Source organism: Bubalus bubalis, chromosome 3 (assembly GCF_019923935.1).
Source record: "Bubalus bubalis isolate 160015118507 breed Murrah chromosome 3, NDDB_SH_1, whole genome shotgun sequence".
Taxonomy (NCBI): Eukaryota; Metazoa; Chordata; class Mammalia; order Artiodactyla; family Bovidae; genus Bubalus; species Bubalus bubalis.
The window spans coordinates 32744316-32766866 of record NC_059159.1 but is presented as its reverse complement, the minus strand read 5'-3'; the positions used below and the strand labels follow the sequence as shown (position 1 = coordinate 32766866).

Below are 22551 nucleotides of genomic sequence, written 5' to 3'. Positions count from 1 at the left end.
CATATGTAATAGTGCTTTGCTGCATTTACTGATTGCTGGGACTTGCCTAGCGGTCTGGTGGTTAAGACTGCATGCCCCCCAATGCAGGGGGACTGGGTTCAATCCCTGGCCAGGGAACTAAGATCCCACATGCTGCACAGTGCAGCCAAAAAAAATTTTTTTTGAAAAGAACTAACTGCTGCCATACTCACGGAAATTAATGTGATGTCAGAGTTCGAGGCCCCATTTGTCAGATTAAGCACACACTTAAGAAATGAACAAAGCAGGACAGTAAAACTATTTTACTTTTTCATAATTGGTATTAGAATTCTAAAGCTAAGCTGCCTAATATGACAGCTCCTAGCCACGTGTGGTCATTTCATTTTAAATTAATTAAAATTAACTAAAATGAAACATCCAGTTCCCCAGTAACACAGCACATTCTAAATGCTCAGTAGCCACACAAGCACTGTTATAAAACATTTCATGGAAATCTATAAAAATTTGGCTGAATTCCCTTACATTTGACATTGTTTTACCTTTGCATTACACATTTTGGGAGCAGGTGGGAGAACCATAATACTTTCAGTGACTGGAGACCTCTAAAGAATTTAATGTGACTTTAGCCAGCAGCCTCCTTTACCAGCATTTATACCTTTGATCGCGCCTCCACGTACCTCATCAAAAAGCCATTGCCCTGGACAGTCACACGCGAGCACCTCGAATCCGCTAGATTAGACTGGAAACGAGCCCCTCAGATGGTCTCCTAGCAACAGAGACGCGACCCCGCCCCTTTCCTTGCCGAGCCTCTCCTACCTTATTGGCCTTGAGGGGGCGGGACCGGGAGTCAAGTGTCCAATAGGAGGGGAACGGAGGAGGGAGTCCTGGCCGCGTCCCCGTCGCCCGGGAAACCGCGGCATCCTGCTTTGCGCGCAATGCCGAGCGCGGAGGAGCGGGCCTCGCAGGCTGAGGACAACGCGGACGGGGAGCCCGGCGCCGACCCAAGGCTGCGACTCCTGGGGGCCTATGTGGCCCGGAGCCTGCGGCCGCCCGCGGGTGCCTGGGAACGCTGCGCGGGCTCGGCCGATGCGGGGCAGCTGCTGCACGCCTTCCTGGGACAGGGGGCCGCGGAGGGGCCGCGACCGCTGCTGGTGGTGCGGCCCGGGCCTGGGGGCCTGGCGGTGCGCATGGGGCTGGACGCGGGACCCGAGGCCGGCCCGCCTCGGGCTAAGGGCCTTTTTTTCCTGCGCACCAGGCCTGAGCCGCCAGGCCCCGGCAGCCTCCGCGGGGCAGTGCTGTGCGGGGACCTGCCCGCTGCACCGCTGGAGCATCTGGCCGCGCTCTTCTCAGAGGTGAGAGTAGGCCCACCGCCCCGCGCTGGCCGCCGCTGGGGAGGGGGACGGGAGCAGGGGGCGGGGCCGGAGAACCGGGGCGGGGCCTCGACAGCCGATGGGAGCTGAGTTTGAGGAGCCGCGAGTAAAATAAGATGGGCGGGGCGATGTTGGAGGGGCGGAGCTGGCGGGAAACTAGGACCCTGGGCTGAGCTTGAAATGGAAGCTGGGGGAAATCTGAGCCGGGGTCGTGTCGGAGTCTGGACGTTAGGGAGCTTGCTTCATTCCTGGTCTGGATTCAGGCCAAAGTCAAGGGGAGGCTAGAGTCGGAAGAGGGCCTGGATCCTGACCTCTTTTTGAGGCGCTATCTCTGAATCCCCCCTATATAAACTGGCATCGCAAATGATAGGGAATATTAGACCCAGGGGCACGTCCTATGGATGAAGGGAAAGAGTTAAAAAGAAGAGGTGGTTTGGTTTTGATTTTCATTTCATTCATGAACCGGAGGTCAGCCCTGTCCTCAGGTAAGCAGCTGAGACATCCAGTATATGAAATGCCCAGCAGGCATTTGGACGGGTCCGCCTGGAGCACAGGGAAGGAAGAGCTCCAGGGATTGGATTACGGGGGCTTCGGTGGCACCACAGCAGAAGACTCGAGAGGGCAGGGGTGCCTGGGAAAGACTTTGGGACATTTAGAACTTTCTGGAATGTGAGTAAAAACTTTCCTGAAAGTGAAGTGGATGTGCCTCTGGAGGCTTGATCCCCTGTTGTATCATGTTCCCTGTGATAGGTACTGTGGGGAGCACCAAAGAAAAATGACAAGATCCCACCTGTGGACGTCATCATATATATAAAATATTTAAAGCTAGTAGACTTACCAGGTGACACAGTGGTAAAGAAGCCAACTGCCATTGTAGGAGTTGTGGGTTCAATCTTGATCAGGACAATCCCCTGGAGAAGGAAATGGCAACCCACTCCAGTATTCTTGCCTAGAAAATCCCATGGACAGAGGAGACTGCCGGACTGCAGTCCATGGGATGGAAAAGAGTTGGACACAACTGAGCAACTAAGCGCGTGCATGCACGCGTATACACACACACACACACACACACACACAAAGTTGGCCTCAGTGCTTGAACTGGGTACTAGAGGCTCTCTGCTACATCAGGTGTTGGGCCTTTGGTTGCTCCATTAGGAAGCTGTGGGGAGCAGGAGTTCCAGAAAAGGGTCACGGATGACCGTGGAACTCAAGGGGACTTGGGGAAACTAGATTGTTCAGTAGATATGGGAGTATTTCAATATTTTCTTAACCCAATGGCTTTATTGCTGTTTGTTTTCTGAACATTATCCATCCCTGTAGGAATCCAAGCTTGGTTCATAACCCTTCTTGAACAGTGATGATGGGAAGAAGTGCATGAAAATGAATTCACCGTTACCAAATGGGAAAAGGAGGAGGGATAAATTAGGAGTTTGGGATTAAGAGATTAACTATATATAAAATAGATAACCACCAGGGACCTAATGTATGGCACATCGAACTATACTCAGTATCTTATAATAACCTATAATGGAGAAGAATCTAAAAAAGAATATATATATACATAGACTTCCCAGGTGGTGCTAGTGGTAAAGAACCTGCTAGCCAATGCAGGAGACATAAGAGACCCGGGTTCAATCCCTGGGTCAGAAAGATCCCCTGGAGGAGGGCATGGCAACCCACTCTAGTATTCTTGCCTGGAGAATTCCCATGGACAGGGGAGCCTGGCAGACTACAGTCCATAGTGTCACAGAGTCCGACATGACTGAAGCAACTTAGCATACACACATGCATATACATATATATATATATATATATATATATATATATCACTTTGCTGTGTACCAGAACAGAAACTAAAACAATATTGCAAGTCAACTATTCTTCAACAAAAAGAAAAAAAAGAAGATAAACAAAATGCAAAATAGATGAATAGATTTTTAATTTACAGAATAAAAAAGGTTTACTGATATGGAAAAAGAAGTGCTGTTGGGTTCGTATGACAGACAGATGCATGTGGTCTGAGAGCCCTGCGTGTTCACCTCCATTGCTGAACTGGCTCCTGAACAAGGAAAAGGATTAGGATAAACAGAGAGCAGGGTAACTTGAACAAAGGTTCAGAGATGGAGCTACACCTAATGTATGTAGAGGACAGTGGGTCATGGCCAAGGAAATGCAGTCCAACCGGAAAAAGTAATTTTAAGATACTTCAGACTCTTAGGGACTTGCGGTCCAGTGGTTAAGACACCATGCTTCCAGTGCAGGCAGCACGGGCCCCATCCCTGCTTAGTGAATAAAGATCTCCCATGCCATGCATCCTGGCCAAAAAGTAATAAAAATAAAATACTTCAGACTCTTAAATGTTTGAGAATTTTTGTTGGTGAGTTGAAAGAGGCTGGAAACAAAGAGTGTTCATCTGTGAGATACTGGGTGAACAAATTAGGGTCCATCTATAATTAAAGGGAATGACTGATATGAGACAGCCCTTAATTTTCTCTTTATTGTGAAAACATTAAATTCACTCTCACAACAATTTCCAACCTCATACCCATCACTGAGCAACAAATCTCCATCACCCACCGATTGCGCATGGCTAAAAATCTCCAATCATGAGTTACTCCCACCTCCCCCATCCTCTGCCCCTGGCAGCCACGTTTTATTTTCTCTGTCTGTTAACTCAGCCTCTCCAGGTGCCTGGCAGAAGTGGAATCAAGTAGTATTTGTCCTTATCTGACTGGCTCATTTCACTCAGCAGACTGTCCTCAAGGAGGTTCATTCTCAAAGTAGCACTGTGATGGACTTGCTTTCCTTTTTAAAGCTGAGTAGTATCCCATTGTATGTATATATACATTTTCTTTATCCCATTCATCCAGGGATGGACAGTTAGGTTCCTTTCACCTCCTGGCTATTGTGGATAATGCTAAGATTTAAGAAAAGTTTTTAAAGGTGCAGAAAGGTATGCTACCATTTCTGCTAAAAAGAGAAGAGAGGGAGGGAAGAAAAAACCTTCATTTAGAGAGTAATCCCTAGGTGGGAGGAAATGGGCAACACAGGGAGGTACGGGGATAGACTGAAGACTTGATTTCTACTGTAAAGCTTTAGTACTTAAAAAAATTTACACCATGTAAATGTGTTATCTGTTTTTAAAAATCTAAATAAAATATTATATTTTAAAAAATATCTCAGGCCTTTACTTGAATTTCTCAAAACCTCATAACAGCAGTCCCTGGGCCACACAACCCACCCCCGACCAGTCTACTTCTTTCACACTCCCCAAAGAGGATCCAGGGCTAATTCAGGATCTTGCTCATCTCAGTCTCCTGAGCCCCTTCTCCCCTCCCAGCTGTCCTGCCCACTCTCATCTCCACCTTTGGCTATGAGCTCCCCTTTCCTAATACCTTCCCATAAAACTGCACTAAAAGCCAAAATGTCTCCAAGCCATAAACTGTAACTTTGTCTTTGCCCTATTACACCAATACAAGGTAAAAAGCAAATAACATTCAGGAAGCGTTTGGAGAAAGAAGTGAGGGAATATGGTAACCAGCCCTCCTGCTCCCCTTCTTCCTCCTCTCTGGCCCTTTATTCACTGCAGCCAGCCAGGTTTCCTTTCCTAGGGCCCTGGCGCTCGGATACTGTGTTGTAAGTATGTGGTTTTGGAGAGTGAGTGTTACCCATCCTTTCCAACCGTGTGTCCAGTCGGGTGGACCTCCAACTGGGTCCTTCCCTTGTCCAGTGCCGGCTAGTGCCAAGTAAAGGAAAACAGGTTCAGCAGAAGTGGGAGAGGTATGGCTCTGAAAAAGCCCACGTTCTCTCCAGGTGGGAAGTGGGGTGTCCCGCACGGCGCAGGGTGGACAGCGAGGGCGGGGCTGAGTGAGAGGAGCAGGCATGCGCAGAGTCTCGTGCGTGGTGGACGCATCGTGGGTGGCGGCCCTCGGCCGTTTTGGACTTTTCTGGTTCCAGTAGTTTCTGTACTTTTCTCCCTGGCCATTTCTGGAGATTCTGCCCTAGTTCCTGTTAACTCATTGTTGACTGGGGGATTTTTGAGGAAACTAATGCCCGTGGCCGGAAATTTTATTTCAGCAGGCCAAAAATTAATTCTGTCATTTTCCTAACTCTCTGTGGGTTACTATATTCAGTATAGGCACACCTTTAAAGTCTTCTAATTTTCAATATCGTCTTCAGTCCACTGTTCTGTAGAAGCAAAGGAGCGTCCTCCAGCACCGTGAATTTCATTGTTACTTTCAGTATCAGAATCAATCACTAAGGTTTTTTGTTGGTCTTATATTCACATCGTGTGAATCAGAACTATATTCTGCAGAGCTGCTATTTTCAGAGACACTATTATATATGTCGTTCAGATAGTCAGGGAGCGTATATGCATAAAATTCACCGAAAAAATTCCTCTTCACTCACAATTTCGCCATGCGCCATCTTTGAAAATTTCACATTTAGAATATACACAAGATTGGAACAAAGAATTAACGGAGCAAAATGTGAATGATAACGACATTCATAAGTTGTATCATGAACCCTTAATCAATTTTAAGCTCTTAACAAATTCACTCGGTGATGTTAATTGTATCACTCTCTAAAAACATACTGATAGGTTTTCGGTCAATAACGTTTGGGTAACAAAAGACATGTTAATACGTCTCTAGTCAGTAATGTGTTAAGCAAGTACAGCTGTAGATGAATGGGTTGGGAGCCAGAAAGGGGAGGCTGTAGGTTGGTTTTCTGTAGAAGTGTGGGTCTCCCGTGGTCTCAGCCTGCAATGATTTGGAGCAGGGCTTGCGTTCCCCGCCAGAGCCTGGGCTGGGTCGTGGCAGTGAAAGCCCCAGTGGTCAGTGACACTGGGCCTCTGACTTTGCAGAAAAGAATTGCCCAAAGACCGTAAGTAGTGAAGCAAGTAAAGTATTTACTAAGAGGAAAAGAGTACAGTACATGTGGATAGACACACTGGTGGACTCAGGGAGAGAGTCGCTGAGTCACACCCTCGTGGCAGTTTGGATTAACTTTTATGGGATATTTCTTCCAGGTTTCCCTTGGCCAGTCATTTTGATTTGACTGGTTCACTGCCCATATTTGGTTTATCTCAGGATCCTCTCATGTCCAAACATCCCTTAGCCAAGATGGATTTTACCGAAAAGGCATGTGGGTAGAACATCCCTTGCCTAACTCCCCTTTGGGCTCGAAGGAGCCTTTTCTGCGCACGTGAGGTCTGGGAAGTTGCCTGACTTCCAGAAGAAGAAATGTATAAATCTGTGCAGGGTCCAGCCTCCTCCCTTAATTGCCCTGCTGTTCTCATCTTGGAGTTTCAGTCCACAGGAAATGAATCTCCAATAGCTTTACCCCCACTCCCCCAGGGCAGTGGGTGGGGGGCATCTGCCTTCTGCCTCAGGCCCTTTTCCGGAGACAGGAGCATGGATTAGGAGTCTGGGGGATCCAGGTTCCAATCCTTGTTCCGTCAAGTTTCTGCAGTGTGATGTGAGCTCCCCTCAGTCAGAATCAACACACCTTGCAGGCTTGTCGTGAAATTCAAAATAATTTATCAAGACACTTGAAACAGAGTATGTTAGCATCCCCAAATCCAAGCTCATACTCCTTGCCACACGGCAGGCTGATAAATCAAGAGAGAAGACACTGGGGCAAGGAATAGTGACTCTATTAGAAAGCTGGCAGTTTGAGATGATGGACTGGCAGAACCCGTTTCCAAGGGAGAATTTAGGCTTCTTTCTACTAAAAGGGGAGGGAGTGTGGCTGTTCATTGCAAATTTCTTGGTGCCCGAATCCTTTATTCTTGCAGATGTCCAAGTGGATCTGGTCACATTGTAAGCCTCCAACTGGACAATTATTATTCTCTGTTCTGCATTTTTTTATTATACCTTGAAAGGTCAGGCTTGGGAGGCAGAGCCTTGTGAATGGACTGTCATGTGTATTTCTGGCTGTGGGCAACCTCCTTTTATTAATACAAAGAGGCAGAGCCAACATGACTAAGACAGGCAAGAGAGTACAAAAATAGAGTAAAAGGAACTGATCGCACGTAGAGTCAGGATTCTTCTCTGTTACATTGGGCTTCCCAGGTGGTGCTAGTGTCAAGAATCCTCCTGCCAATGCAAGAGAGGCAAGAGATGTGCATTCAGTCCTTGGGTCAGGAAGATCCCCTGGTGAAGGAAATGGCAACCCACTCCAGGATTCTTGCCTGGGAAATCCTCTGTCCAAGGGATTTTCCTCTGTGGGAAAGACTGGTGTCTCAAAGAGTTAGATGTGACTGAAAACAAGTTGTTACATTAGTTGCAGGTTTTCCTTACAAATGACAAGAATTATTGTCACTCTACATCCCACTTAAAAGCTTCCTTACTTCTCTGACCCCTCCTTGTCACCTGCTCTAACCCAAACTCATCTCTTCCCAAGGATTCATCCCTTCTACCTCTGAGCCTGGAGGTGGGACAGGTAACCTTGCTCCTACTTGCTGCTTCTAGATTCAAGTCAAAAAATATCCAGCTTGAAGCTGATGCCATTAGACAAAGCTACCCTCTCCCCCCGTTGCTGTGTCATAAACTAATGGCACTGCCTTCATTTCCCCATGATTGGGCTCCCACACACTGTGACTTTCCTCAGCTTGCTCCTGTATTAACATGTGGCTATATCAATGGATATCGGGCTTCCCTGGTGGCTCAGTGGTAAGGAATCTGCCTGCCAATGCAGGAGATGAGGGTTTGATCCCTGGTCCAGGAAGAACCCCTGGAGAAGGAAATGGCAACCCACTCCAGTATTCTTGCCTGGAAAATCCCATGGACAGAGGAGCCTGGTGGGCTACAGTCTATGGGTCAAAAGAAGAGTTGGACATGACTTAGCAAATGAGCTCATGTGCGTGCGCGCACACACACACATGTACACACACATACACACATTACCAAAATACTGATATAACAAAATATAGTAATAAAGTCTAAACTGGCAATAAAATAAGCAGATAAAATAAATACATAAATAAAATGGTCTCTGAGACCATCTGTAGACAGAAGATCATGCTTACCTGCATTTGTCCTGCTTTTTTTTTTTTTTTTTGCCTCTTGGCCTTTGTGACAATTTCAGTCACTTATATTCACCCTGTGATGAGGAAGGGATTCTTGCCCTAGGGTTCTGGACATGGCTGAACACACAGCACTGGACAGATGACACTGCTCACAGGTTATTATCAGAGATACAGTCCACAGGAGGAGGACCCTGTGCCAGGCAGGGCCACATAGGGATTGCATGTGGGAACAGAGTGAACGACCAGGAAGTGTGGGAGACAAGCTTTGTACTCTCCAGAGGGTGTGGGGCCCACTGGTTCCTGGAGGAGGATGGGATTGGCTTGGGGGAATATTCTGTTGGCTGGCAAGGAACTGAAGCCCACTCCCCAGGGATGAGAAGCAGACGTGCCTGGTGCCCTTGATAAACAGGGATGTTGGATGAGGGACCTTCTCTGCAGGAGCAGAATGGGTAGGGAAACTTGTGACTGGTTATTGCAGCTGCCCCCCACCCCCAATTTTACCAGATGTCAAGGCAGTACATGATGTTTATTTCATAATGTTAGGTATTAGCTGTTAGGTCTTAGCAGACAGGGAGACCTGCAAAAGGTTGTACATAGCTCTCTCGACCTTTCTCAGAATAGTCTTCGTTTTTTAAAAAAAAAAATTATTTTGTATTGGGGTATTATAGCTAATTAGGGCTTCCCTGATAGCTCAGTTGGTAAAGAAACCACCTGCAATGCAGGAGACCCCGGTTCCATTCCTGGATCAGGAAAATCCACTGGAGAAGGGAAAGGCTACCCACTCCAGTATTCTTGGACTTCCCTTGTGGCTCAGCTGGTAAAAAAACCTCCTGCAATGGAGGAGACCTGGGTTGGGAAGAACTCCTAGAGAAGGGAAAGGCTACCCACTCCAGTATTCTGGCCTAAAGAGTTTCATGGACTGTATAGTCCATGGGGTCGAAAAAAGTCAGGCATGGCTGAGCAACTTTCACTTCATAACTGATTAACTGCTGAAGCTTCAATACTCTGACCACCTGATGTGAAGAACCAACTCATTGGAAAAGACCCTGATGCTGGGAAATATTGAAGGAAAAAGGAGAAGGGGGCAGTAGAGGATGAGATGGTTGGATGGCATCACTGACTCAATGGGTGTGAATCTGACCAAACTCTGAGAGCTAGTGAGGGACTGGTTAACAATGCTATGATAGTTTCAGGTGGACGGCAAAGGGACTCAGCCATACATATACATGTATCCATGCTCCCTCAAGCTCCCCTCCCATCCAGGCTGCCACGTAACATTGAGCAGGCTTCCCTGTGCTACACAGTAGGTCATTGTCGGTGGTTATTGTTTAGTTGCTAAGTTGTGTCCAGCTCTTCTGACCCCATGGACTGTAGCCTGCCAGTCTCCTCTATACATAGGATTTCCCAGGCAAGAATACTGTAGTGAGTTGCCATTTCCTTCTCCAGGGGATTTTCCTGATGCAGGGATCAAACCTGTGTCTCCTACTTGGCAGGCAGATTCTTTACCACTGAGCCACCCGGGAAGCCCCCTTGTTGATTATCCCTTCTAAATATAGGAGTGGGTACACATTGATCCCAAACTGCCTAACTTCCCCCGCCCCAGATAGTCCTTCTTTAGGGTTTCAGAAGTTGCCCACCTTTGTTTCCCGTGCACATCTGTTCCAGGTTGTCATCCCTGTCCTGGCCAATGAGAAGAACCACCTAGACTGGCCCCATGTGGTTTGTCAAGATGTCCAGCGGCATGCCTACAGCCTCCAGGGTGACCTTCTGGTTCTCCTTGAGCAAGCGAGGGGAAAAACCCTGCTGCCCCTTCCAGTCGGCTCAGAAAACATGGGCTCTGAGGGTTCTGAAATCGAGGCCACGTAAGTACCGCCAGGCTGGCCATATGGGCCTCGGAGATAGGGGACATGCTGGTTTATCTGAATGTTTTCTCTACGACTTTTCTGTCCCTGACTCTGCACGTCTCCTTCTTTTGCACATGAGCCCACTGTTGGCCAGCATTCTCAGACTGTGTGTTCCGTGCTGATTACCACCCTCACCAGTACCCCCACCCAAGTCTCTCAAGGCTGTCACGGCAACGTGGCCTTCTTTCCACCCAGAACTATCTGAGGACTGAGAGCAGCCACACTGATTCCAGCGTTTCCCTTATCAGGACCGTGTCTCATCGTTGGCAGAGACCCAGGTCCAGTCTGGGAGACAGCACGCCTCTTCCCAGCATTTACTCAGCACATCGTGTCGCTGTCCAGACCCTCTACCAGCAGCAGCTGGAGAGTGTTTTCAGGTCCTGGGGACATTTTTTTTTCCCCCAAGTAGAAACAAATCAGCTTTGTCGAAGCTTGAGATCCTTGCCTTCTGTGACTGGAGAGGCATTAAACCCCATGGCCCTTCTCCTTATAAGAGTGATACCCACGGTCAGCTTCCACTTACCATTCCAGCCCTGAGCTATCTTTGCTTCTGTTCTGTGGGGATTTCCTTCTTTTTCTTTAGAGTCAGGCTATGTACCTAAAATAACATGTATATTTTTTAATTGTCTTCTAGTAAGCCTTCTGTATGTTTGTGGCAACGCTTGCCTTCACGCGTTCAGTCTGCACATTGCTGGGACTTGCCAAACGTACTGTCTGTTCAGGGCCCATGATTTGATCTGCAGAATGAGTGATGCATGGGATAGAAATATACTTTACAGTGAGTTTTTTTCATACTGGAAGTAATTTGCTATGTATATAATTTGAAGCAATCCCAGTTAACTGGAAAACTTAGAGTGGCTTCATAAAAATATACAATTTTCAAAATAAATACCTTCAAACGACCCTTCTTCTGTTCCTTCTCTCTTTGAATATAACAACATTCAGTGTGAGTGTATAATCATTGTGGTGTTTGTCTCCCTTTGTTCAAATTTGATAATTTCCCAAGAGGCTGGATCGTATTACTGGGAGGTGAGTATATTCTGCCTTTAACATCATCCATAATCACTTGTGCCATATCATTGCTTAGCAAGTATGAACTTAATTAAATGAAGCGAAGGTGGATTTCTGGCATGAAAAATGCAAATGACAGATTCTGTCTCACCCGTGTCCTGTGTTCTCGGCATGCCTGTGTGTGTGCTAAGTCACTTCAGTCGTGTCCAACTTTTGCAACGCCGTGGACTGTAGCCCTCCAGGCTCCTCTGTCCATGGGAGGCTCCAGGCAAGAATACTGGAGTGGGGTTGCTGTGCCCTCCTCCAGGGGATCTTCCCCACCCAGGGACTGAACCCCTGTCTCTTACATCTCCTGCATTGGCGGTGGGTTCTTTACCACTAGTGCCATGAACAGCTGTCAGTTCAGACTGTATGAAAAGGCAAACCAGAATGTATTTTTGATTTTTAATCCTTTCCAAACATCCCTAGTTAGTTTTTTTAAAAGATGTATGAGCGAGAACACATGGGAATTCCATCTTCACTGGAAAAGTGAGGACAATAGTAATGTTCGGACATCTGACAACTTGCCTGATGGAGGAGGAAGTAACCTATTTCTTCTTGCTGAGGCGGTCAGAACTGAGACCAGATGAGGGACTAGCAGGGAGATGAACCTGGTCCTGGGTAGAGACGAACTCTTTCCCAAGGACAGCTGATCTTCCCAAAGAATGCACTGACTCATCAAGCAGGGAGCTGGCTGGCATTGGTGGGACTCAAGTAAGGGTTGGGGCTTCCCTGGTGGCTCAGAGGGTAAAGAATCCACCTGCAGTATGAGAGACCCGCATTAGTCCCTGGGTCCCGAAGATCCTATAGAGAAGGGAATGGCTACTCAATCCAGTATTCTTGCCTGGATAATTCCACGGACAGAGGAGCCTGGCGAGCTACAGCCCATGGGGTCACAAAGAGTCGAACACAACTGAAGTGACATAGCCCATAGAGTTAAGCTCTTCCCTGCATCCCAGGAGACTTGTCTCTTTCGCAGCTTGGATTCTACGGACAAGTCCATCATCTACGCCATTGAGTCTGCAGTGATCCAGTGGAGCCACCAAATCCAGCTGGTGCTCAAGAGAGAGTCTTCGCAGCCGCTCCTCCAGGGGGAGAACCCCACCCCGCAGGTGGAGCTGGAGTTCTGGAGGACCAGGTGGGCACAGAAACGCCTCAAGAAACGAGGCATGACCGTTGAACCTTGGCGAAAGTGTCACCTCCCAGTACACAGAAGAGCTGCCTTGACTCAAGTGACACTAAGCTGTTGGCTCTAGGGCTGATGAGAGAAGCCTGGGGGTGGGACCGGACTCAGTAGCCACCTCCCCCAGCCCATTTCCACAAATGGCTCCAGCCCCATTTGTGTCCCATGCCGAGATGCCCCATCCTCTTGCCTGGTTTCCTGACCACTCTGCTGCCCTACTGTGGGGCCCTTCTCCAGCAGCCTTGCTCTGACAACACCCCACCCAAAACCTCACTGTGAGAGCTAATGACCTCCAGCTGCTGAGCTTCTGAGCTACCAGATGGTCAGCAGTGTTCCCTGCTGTTACCTCCTACAACTGCTCCTTTGAACCTGTGTCCAGACTGAGGCTCTTGCCCTTGCTATTCGGGGAACAGAGGCCCCGGCTCTTTGGACTAGAGCATGGCCTCTGCGGAAGCACCCCAAGGCAGACCTCCTCTCTCCGTCTATCTGAAGGCCAGTCATGGCAGCATGACTGTGTTCCCTGACATTGTTCTGGACTGATGCTTCTCCTTGTGTTGCAGGTGTGAAGATCTGGAATACATTTATAATCAGCTGAGAATGATAAAGAGGAGGGGCATGGTGGGACTTCTGGATAAGCTTCAGAGCAGCTACTTTCCAGCTTTCCAAGCCATGTTCCGAGACATTGGAGAAGGTGAGGATCCACAAGTATTTTCATACTTTCATACTCAGCTTTCTTATTTAGTGCCGGATTATCTTCCTCTCTGATTTCAGCAGCTTCTAGTCCTCGCAGCCCTCCGACCTGAGATGGTTTAGCACATTGGCAAGAATACCAAACCTAGAAGCAGGAAAGTAGCCACCCTGTGCTATATTTGCATTTCTAGAGCTCTGAGACCCTGGCAGAGTCACCTAACCTCTCTGAGCTTTTGCGTGTAATGCATACGCTTGCCGCCTGCTTCCCTGAGCTGCTGGGAGAGGATGTAAGTGTGAGTTCTTTGCTGACTGTAAATCATAATCCCTCACCTCTGGAGTCCATGTGCTTCCACCCCCAGCTCCTTGGAAAGTTTCTGTTCCATTTCTACCTCCATTCTGCCTTTTCTGTTCCTACTTGTGTCAGAGGGGACTGCAGTTTCCTGGTCATCTGAGCACCAGACAAGATCGGCCCTCGTCAAAACTGCAAATCCAGCAGAGTCTATACTTAGAAGTAGGTAAATCCTTTCAGGGCTCCCTCTCCCCTCATCAGTGCACTTCACTTCTTTCTCCTCTCAAACCTCCTCCGGGCTTTTGGGTATTGTAGGTTGAAATGTGCTTCTAAGGGTGTTTGCAATTTCATGCTATTTAAGATTAATCTCCAGAGAAGGCACTAGCACCCCACTCCAGTACTCTTGCCTGGAAAATCCCATGGACAGAGGAGCCTGGTAGGCTGCAGTTCATGGGGTCGCTAAGAGTCGGACATGACTGAGCGACTTCACTTTCTCTTTTCACTTTCATGCATTGGAGAAGGAAATGGCAACCCACTCCAGTGTTCTGGCCTGGAGAATCCCAGGGACGGGGGAGTCTGGTGGGCTGCCATCTCTGGGGTGGCACAGAGTCGGACACGACTGAAGCAGCAGCAGCAAGGTTAATCTCAGCAGTGATTCTCAAGTGCTTTTTCTCTATCAGAACTCTTTCTTTAAATGCAATCTCCTGTGTCAATCCAGAATGTAAAACTTACCAAGGTGTATTTGCTGTGCTAAAGAGGGAGTGTCCTGTGTCCAGAGCCCACTGGTGGAACCCTGTCCCACCTTCTCTTCCTTATCGTGTGGGGTTTGGAAACCATGCAGATGAAGGAATAAAAGTACCAATGGTGGAGTTTCTGACTTGTGCTTTATAACAGAATTTATAACAGAGAATAGCTGGCTTAAGGAGCTAGTCTCTGGGGTCCTTCTGGACCCTAATTTCTCATCCCAGAGGCCCTCTGCCAGCACCTAGAGCTGGCTTGGAATGGGGTTCCTACTGGGGCCCCAGTCTGTTGCTTCTCTGAGAGGTTTTGTGTCTCAGAGCAATCAAATGTTGTTCCCAATTTATACTCCAATTCAAATGAGGTAGTGTCCCCAGAAGTGATCTGTGAACCACTGTTAGTATGAGAGAGAGCTGGGGTAGATGTCTGGGCAGGTGTATTTTATTTTTTATGTTTTAAATTTAATTTAATTAATTTATTTCTTAAATTGGAAGATAATTTCTTTACAGCGTTGTGTTAGTTTCTGTGTTCAACATGCATCAGCTGTATGTATACATATATCTCCTCCCTCCTGAGCCTCCCTCCTAACCTCCTCCCCATCACACCCCTCTAGGTCATCACAGAGCACCCAGCTGAGCTCCCTGTGCTGGACAGCAGCTTCCCACTAGCTGTCTGTTTTACACATGGCAGTGGATATATGCCAATGCTACTCTCAATTCATCCCACCTTCTCCCTCCCCCACTGTGTCCACACATCCATTCTCTATATCTGCATCTGTATTTCCTGCCCTACAAATAGGTTCATCAATACCATTTTTCTAGATTCCATTACATATACATTAATATACGATATCTGTTTCTCTTTTTCTGACTTTCTGTATGACAAGCTCTAGGTTCATCCATATTTTAAAATATGCAAAAGAGTAACTCCTTTTTTTGGCATGTAATGAGAGATTTCCATTTATGGTTTTATAGAGATTTAATGGTTTCATTTTATATGATTTTATTTAGGTTAAAATTAGAGTCAAATTAGGGAAAGGTATGAGGTAATACTACAGGTTGTAGGCGGTGATGACAAATATCATAAAGGGGGTATGCCAAGGATGGAAATTTGAGGCTCTGGAATAAAACATAAAAAAAGCATATTTATGAGTTTATTATTTAGAGCCCCAAGTATATTTTTCACATTAAAAGATTAATAGAGTACAATCATTCACATTGATTAATAGTAATAAAAGATTTGGTTCCCCAGACCGCCTTCTAAAAGTTTTTTGCAAAAGAATATATTATGGCAATGAAAAGAAATTAGAAAAAAAAAAAGACAATATCATCATAATTGTCTCAGAGAAATACCACTGTAAAAATAGAAATCCTTGAAATATATAACTCAATCCAAATAATGGAAGAAGAGGAATTTTGATCATAGTTGCCAGGTACAGACTTGGTCAGAAATTTTATTGGGATCTTCAGAGAATAAAAATATTTTAGCTGGCACCTGATTTTCCTCATTTCTAATTTAATTTCAGAGTTTTTGTCCTTATTCTGCAGATAGTATGTGCTTTGCACATACTGTATGTCATGATCAGGGTAGTTCTTTGGCTCACAGATGGACAGAAGAGAAGGGGAGGAAAAGATATAGTCCTGGATTGGTGGGCACATGGGGAGTAAAGAAGGAGGTTTAAAGAACGTAGAAAAATGTGTGTGAACGAGATTTTCTGAAGTGCAATTGATTGGGCAGCAAAAAACCTTGGGAACAGTAAGGGTACCTGGGAAAGAAAAGACCAGGGAGGTAAAGACCAAGCAGGGAGTTCCTGCCTCTGGCCGCTAGGAGGCAAGGTTGGCACAGTGCGGACCAGTTGCCAGTCCAGCATATTTGTGGGTAGAAGCGTGTGGAGAAAAGGGCTTCCCAGGTGGTACTAGTGGTAAAGAACCTGCTTACCAATGCAGGAGACATAAGAGACATGGGTTCTATCCCTGGGTCAGGAAGATCCCCTAGAGGAGGTCATGGCAACCTATTCCAGTATTGCCTGGAGAATCCCATGGGCAGAAGATCCTGGTGTGCTATGGTCCATGGGCTTGCAAAGAGTTGGACACGACTGAAGCTACTTAGCACGTGTATGTGGGGAGAGAAGTAAAGTCCAGAGGTTTTCTGGAGCTGCCATGAAACTGGCTCTCAGGTTCCCATGAGAGCCCATCGCATGCAACCCTTGTCAACACCCACTCCCCAGCACTCAGTGACATCAAGTTAGTAGCTTGAGATCAGACACGGTGGAAGATTAGGAGTATTTACATCCCAGAAATTGGCAAATGCTAAAGGCTTTTGGGATCAAGGCTTTTGTCCCAGAAGAGCTTGTGGTTAAAGATTTACCAGCAAACCACACATATTTCTGTACAACTGGGGTTTATATTTGAATCTGTTTGGTTTGGTTTTTTTGGCCACATTGCCCGGCCTGTGGGATTTTAGTTCCCCAACCAGGGATCAAACCCAGGCACTGTGCAGTGGAAACACGGAGTCCTAACCACTAGGCCACCAGGATATTCCCTATATTTGCATTTTTTAAAAGCTGTTAACCAATGGCACCCCACTCCAGTACTCTTGCCTGGAAAATCCCATGGACGGAGGAGCCAGGTAGGCTGCAGTCCATGGGGTTGCTAAGAGTCGGACACGACTGAGCAACTTTACTTTCACTTTTCAATTTCATGCATTGGAGAAGGAAATGGCAACCCACTCCAGTGTTCTGGCCTGTAGAATCCCAGGGACGGGGGAGCCTGGTGGGCTGCCGTCTATGGAGTCGCACAGAGTTGGACACGACTGAAGCGACTTAGCAGCAGCAGCAGCAGCAGCCTAACTCTGTATCTTTCTTCATCTGCCTTGTGAGCCAAGATGACTGCACCCTGGAGTAGATGAGCCAGCCCTCAAGTGTTGAGCTCTTGAAAATCAGGGGAGTGTGTATTTGTATGATTAAAGGAGATTTTTCTTATTAAAAAGTACAACATGAAAAGGAGGCTCCTGTGGTGTGATGCTCTGTTTCTCTTCCCTCAAGGCACAGATGAAAGCCTGAGCATGTGCTCATTGGAATGATTGTTGGATTCTGACACCCCCAACCCTACAGTGGTTCTGATACTTCCATAAAACCCTCCCATTTAAGAATTGCTGTTCTAGTTGATTTACCATGACATCTGTCTTTTAAAAATTGGGTTCATGTAGTCCTTCCCACAACTCCATTTGGGGTATAAAGCTTGATATACATCCCAAACCTTGATGTACACACCCCAAACTCCCATGTGTAGTGAGCCCCACAGCCATCAAGCCAGGGGTTCAATATAATAAACTCGGGTATAATCCTGCTTTTGCTCAGCCGGGCAGGGCTGACCAATTAACTGGTAGACTCAAGGCAGGTTATTTAGGTCTTAGTTGTTGTTGTTTTTTTGTTTGTTTGTTGTTTGTTTTTAATTTTCAGCAATTTTTATTGGATGGTACAGTGGTTTTATTTACTTATCTATTTATTGGGCTTCTCTGCTAGCTCAAGTGGTAAGGAATCCACCTGCCAATGCAGGAGATGCAGGTTCTATCCCTGGGTCAGGAAGATAGATCCCCTGGAAGAGGAAATGGCAACCCACTCCAGTATTCTTGCTTGGAGAATCTCATGGACAGAGGAGCCTGAAGGGCTACAGTTCTTGTGGGGTCCTGCAGAGTCGGACACAACTGAGCATGCAACAAATTACAAAAAATTAGAAAAAGAAATTTGTTATTTTTTGGCTGTACCACGCAGCATGCAGGATCATAGTTCCCTGACCAGGGATTGAACCCATGCCCCTTTCATCAAAAGTGTGGAGTCTTAATCACAGGACAACCAGAGAAGTTCCTAGGTCCTAATTCCTTTGTTTACAAAGTGGAAATAATGAAGCTACCTCACATGATTTTCTATGAGTTTTTCTATGAGTGGGATGGTGTTTGGTATATTGAAACTGTTTACTAAACAGTGTATATATTTTGAGTTTCTTTTAGGATGAATACAGAGCTTCATCCACATAAAATAACCCAAGACCATCTGCTGTCACATGACAGTGCCGGGTTACCTGCCCAGGAAAGAACCAGCCTTCCTAAACACCCGTTTCTGGGTCTTTGCATCCCCTCTAAGTGGCTCTGCATAATTAGCACCCAGAGCTACGGTTTTCCTCCTTTCCCCTCTCAGCCACCACAGGACGGCAGATGGAAAGTGCTCTTTTTCCTCGGCTTCATTCAGTGGAAATGGCAGGAGGTTTTCCTGGCTTTGAAGACCAGCAGAGCCTTGCCATAATCAGCCTGAGCTATTTCTCTATTCCCTGTGACTTGTCCTCCGTAAGAGCTCAATGAGATTCTTTATTGGCAAATATTTATTAGAGATGTGATCGTGCATGCAACACCTCCTTTGGTACAAGCACTGAGCTAGCCATCTTTGCTGCCTTCACAAGAACCCTTTACATGAGTGACTGTTCAGCCTGTTGTTGAGATTCAGACAGGATAGTCATGCCTGAGGTCACACATTTGATGTATCGGCATTTGAAGGCAGATCTTTCTGACTCTTAAAACCCGTCCTCTGTCATCCATCCCATATTACCTCAGAGGTAATACCAGCAAACAGTCACCGAGCATTTTCTACACACACAGCACCAGAGGGCCTGGGCTTGGGAGGGCGAGGAGGCCGTCCAGATACAAGAATTCTGTAAGAGAGGCTCCTCAGACCCCTCTCCCAGCTGCCCAGGGCTCTTCTGATTTCAGTGTTTCCTCACAAAAGCTGGCCAGCCCTCTCTGCTCCCTCAGCCCAGGAAGAGATCACAACCCTTGTTTTCTGATCCTTCATGCCCAGGCCCCAGGGCTCTGTTTGGCGGGTGTGAGCCTCAAGCTGGTACTGTGATGGGTTGTCTCCCGTTCCTTCCAGCTTTGACGGAGGCGCAGGACATCTACACCCACCTGGCGCCACTGCGTCGTCAACTGGAGGACCTCGAGAGCCTGGAGTTTCCCGACGTGAAGCCCCGGCTGCGGCCCCTGCTGCACGTGGTCTGCCTGATCTGGGCCACGTGTGAATCTTACCGCTGCCCAGGGCGACTCACAGTGCTGCTGCAAGAGATCTGCAACCTTCTGGTCCAGCAGGTGGACACCCAGCAGTCCCCAACCCCACCCCGGGGGCTGGATGGTCCAAGTCACAAGAAGAGTAGAGTGTGCACCTTTTTTTTCCAGAGCAATAATGAGGGCCCAAAGCGTTCTCCTCTGGTGGCTCAGATGGTAAAGAATCTACCTGCAATGCAGGAGACCCAGGTTCAATCCTTGGATCTGGAAGATCCCCTGGAGAAGGGCATAGCTACCCACTCCAGTATTCTTGCCTGGAGAATTCCATGGACAGAGGAGCCTGGCAGGCTACAGTCCATGGAGTCGCAAAGAGTCAGACATGACTAAAGAGACTTAGCAGAGGATTCTCAGACTTGAATTGCTTTATCATCATAGCCAGTAACTCCCAAAACTGTTCTCAGTCCTGCTGGGGTACTTTGGAGGACCTGGGTTTGGGCACAGGGTAGAGATGGTGAATTTCAACCTCCTGAAGGATCTTTATATATGTATATATGATTTTGTTTATATATTTATCTGGCAGCACTGGGTCTTGGCTGCTGCATTCAGGCTTTTTTTTCTACTTGCAGCAAGGAGGGGCTACTCTCTAGTTGCAACGCACGGGCTTCTCACTGTGGTGACTTCTCTTGCTGTGGAGCACAGGCTCTATGGCACACCGCTTCAATAGTTGCGGCCCCTGGGCTCTAGAGCACAGGCTCAATAGTTGGGATGCACTGGCTTAGTTGCTTCTCACCATGTGGCATCTTCCCGGATCAGGGATGGAACCCGTGTTTCCTGCATTGGCGGGTAGATTCTTACCATCTGAGCCACTAGGGGAGCCCAGAAAGCCAGTGAGTCACAACAAAAACCTGGAAAGGATACCTGTCCAGCCCCAGCTGTCCCAAGAGAAGTCTGACTGTGTTTCCTTGTCTCTGACTGGTCACTCGCCATCCCTGAGCCAGTCACTGACCGTGGCTAGAACCCAGGTCCCAGTCCCTCTGTGGGACTACAGAATGGGGTCTGACGTTTCCTGTATTAGGCTTCTGGTAAGTTTTGCATGGGCAGTCGCTCAGTGAAGAGCTGTAGGCTGGGCAGAGTTGAGGACCATCCTGTACCTGCAGCCAGACTTAGTGCCACTCACCTGTCTGCCCTCCAGGCCTCTGTTTATCTCTGCCCAGAAGACCTCCTGAGAGGTGAGGTGGAAGAAAGTCAGAGGAAACTGCATGTGGTCGTGGACACCCTGAGCTTCTTCAAGCAGCTGTTTCAGGACAGAAGGGAGAATCTCCATTCTTACTTCAAAGAGAACCAGGAAGTCCGCGAGTGGGATTTCCAGTCCTCTTTGGTCTTTGTGCGACTGGATGGCTTCCTAGGGCGACTGGGCATGGTGCAGGTGAGTGTTCTCCTCCCGTCAGGCCCCTGGTTCCTTGCAGGAGGGAGCAGCCTAGGGATCCAAAAAGTAGCAGCAGCAACAAAGAATGAAATGTCATCATGTGCAGCATCATGAAGGGATCTAGAGAGTGTCATATCGAGTGAAGTAAGTCAGGCAGAGAAGGAGAAGTACCATACGATATCACTTATGTGTGGAATCTAAATAAATAATACCAATGAACTTATTTACTACACAAAAACAGACTCACAGACACAGAAAACAAACATGATTACCAAAGGGGAAAGAGAGGTGGGGAGGGATAAATTAGGAGTTTGGGGAGTAACAGTATACACCATTATATGTAAAATAGATAATCAGCAAGGTCCTACTGTATAGCACAAGGAACTATGCTCAATATTCTGTAATAACCTATATGGGACAAGAATCTGAAAAGTATATGTGTGTATATAAGCCACCAGGGCTTACCTGGTGGCTCAGTTGGTAAAGAATCTGCCTGCAACACAAGAGACCTAGGTTTGATCCCTGGGTCAGAAAAAAATCCCCTGGAGAAGAGAATGGCTACCATTCCAGTATTCTTGCCTGGAGAATCCCATGGACAGAGGAAGCTGGTGGGCTACAATCCATGGGTTGCAAAGAATCAGATATGACTGAGCAACTAAACTACCACTACCATATATGTGTGTATGTAGATATGTGTGTATGTAGCTATGTGTATATATATATATATATGTGTGTGTGTGTGTATATATGTGTGTATATATATATGCATATATATCTGAATCACTTAGCTGTACACCTGAAACTAACATAACATTGTAAAATAATTTTTAAAATAAAGTGTAGTGTTTAAGATTTCAAAAAAAGAAAAAAATGAGGAAGAAACAAATATTTATCAAATTAATTAATTTTTAAGAATAGCTGCCTTTCAAGGTATGTGGAAATCCTATTTTATTCTCTAATGGAAATTAAGTTTTCTCTTATATCTAATTTTCATTACATTTTATGTATGGAGAATGCAGTAAGAGAATTATAGTGTATCTGCAATTCCCAGGCTATGTCATTAGGTTAGCATTTGGCCTTTTCTTTATTTCACGTCTGTCTGCCTAAAGGTAGGATGACCAAATAAAAAGTGAACAAGTGAAAACCAGCAAAGCGCAGAGTAAGAAGAGGTCCGAGACAACAGGGTGATCAGCCTCGCGTTGGCTGGAAGAACCCGCGATTCAGTAACTTTCTTAGAATAGTCATCATGTGGTGTAGTTCTACTAGAAGTTTAGGAAATTCTGATCATAGTCTCAGGAAGGAGTCTCAAGGAATCAGTTGACACATTCAGTTGGTTTTCAAATTACGCATAATCTTCTTGCTAGAGGTCTCACAGGAAATGGCCAGTGAGCGGACCTGGATGCAGCTGGCCATGCCCACAAAGCCACTACCTTGAACTTCTCCACTTCCCCACCATCAAGGTGGCTCCAAAAACTACATGACTAGCATGAGTGCTAAGTTGCTTTAGTTGTGTCTGACTCTGTAACCCTGTGGATGGATGGTAGCCCGCCAGGCTCCTCTGTCTATGGGATTTTCCAGACAAGAATACTGGAGTGGGTTGCCATTTCCTCCTCTAGGGGATCTTCCCAACCCAGGGATCAAACCCAAGTCTCCTGTGTCTCCTGCACTGGTATGTGGGTTGTTTACCGCTTGCACCACCTGGGAAGCCCAAGACTAGGACGAATCCCTGTACAAATGAAATACGACTTTTACTCTTCTCCCCCAGTTGTTTAAAAGTCAATGCAAATGTTAGTTTAAGGACCAAGGTAAGAAAACAAGGGCCTTTCTCTTTTGACTGTTT

At 46.8% G+C, this 22551-nt stretch overlaps 1 protein-coding gene across 7 annotated transcripts in view; it reads left to right on the top strand.

The window, feature by feature from the left end:
* Positions 1 to 787: 787 nt before the first annotated feature.
* DNAH9 (dynein axonemal heavy chain 9) overlaps positions 788 to 22551 on the top strand; it is a 284870-nt gene continuing 263106 nt past the window's right edge. For 2 of the 7 annotated variants that reach the window (XM_045164842.1, XM_045164840.1), the window contains exons 1-6: positions 795 to 1331; positions 10048 to 10244; positions 12316 to 12474; positions 13080 to 13210; positions 19158 to 19369; positions 20478 to 20711. In XM_045164842.1, the coding sequence (XP_045020777.1) occupies positions 915 to 1331; positions 10048 to 10244; positions 12316 to 12474; positions 13080 to 13210; positions 19158 to 19369; positions 20478 to 20711 (1350 nt within the window). In that variant the 5' untranslated portion in view covers positions 795 to 914. Of the gene's footprint in view, positions 1332 to 10047; positions 10245 to 12315; positions 12475 to 13079; positions 13211 to 19157; positions 19370 to 20477; positions 20712 to 22551 lie in introns of all 7 variants that reach the window. The other 5 variants (XM_045164839.1, XM_045164841.1, XM_045164838.1 and 2 more) reach the window with 4 other exon arrangements.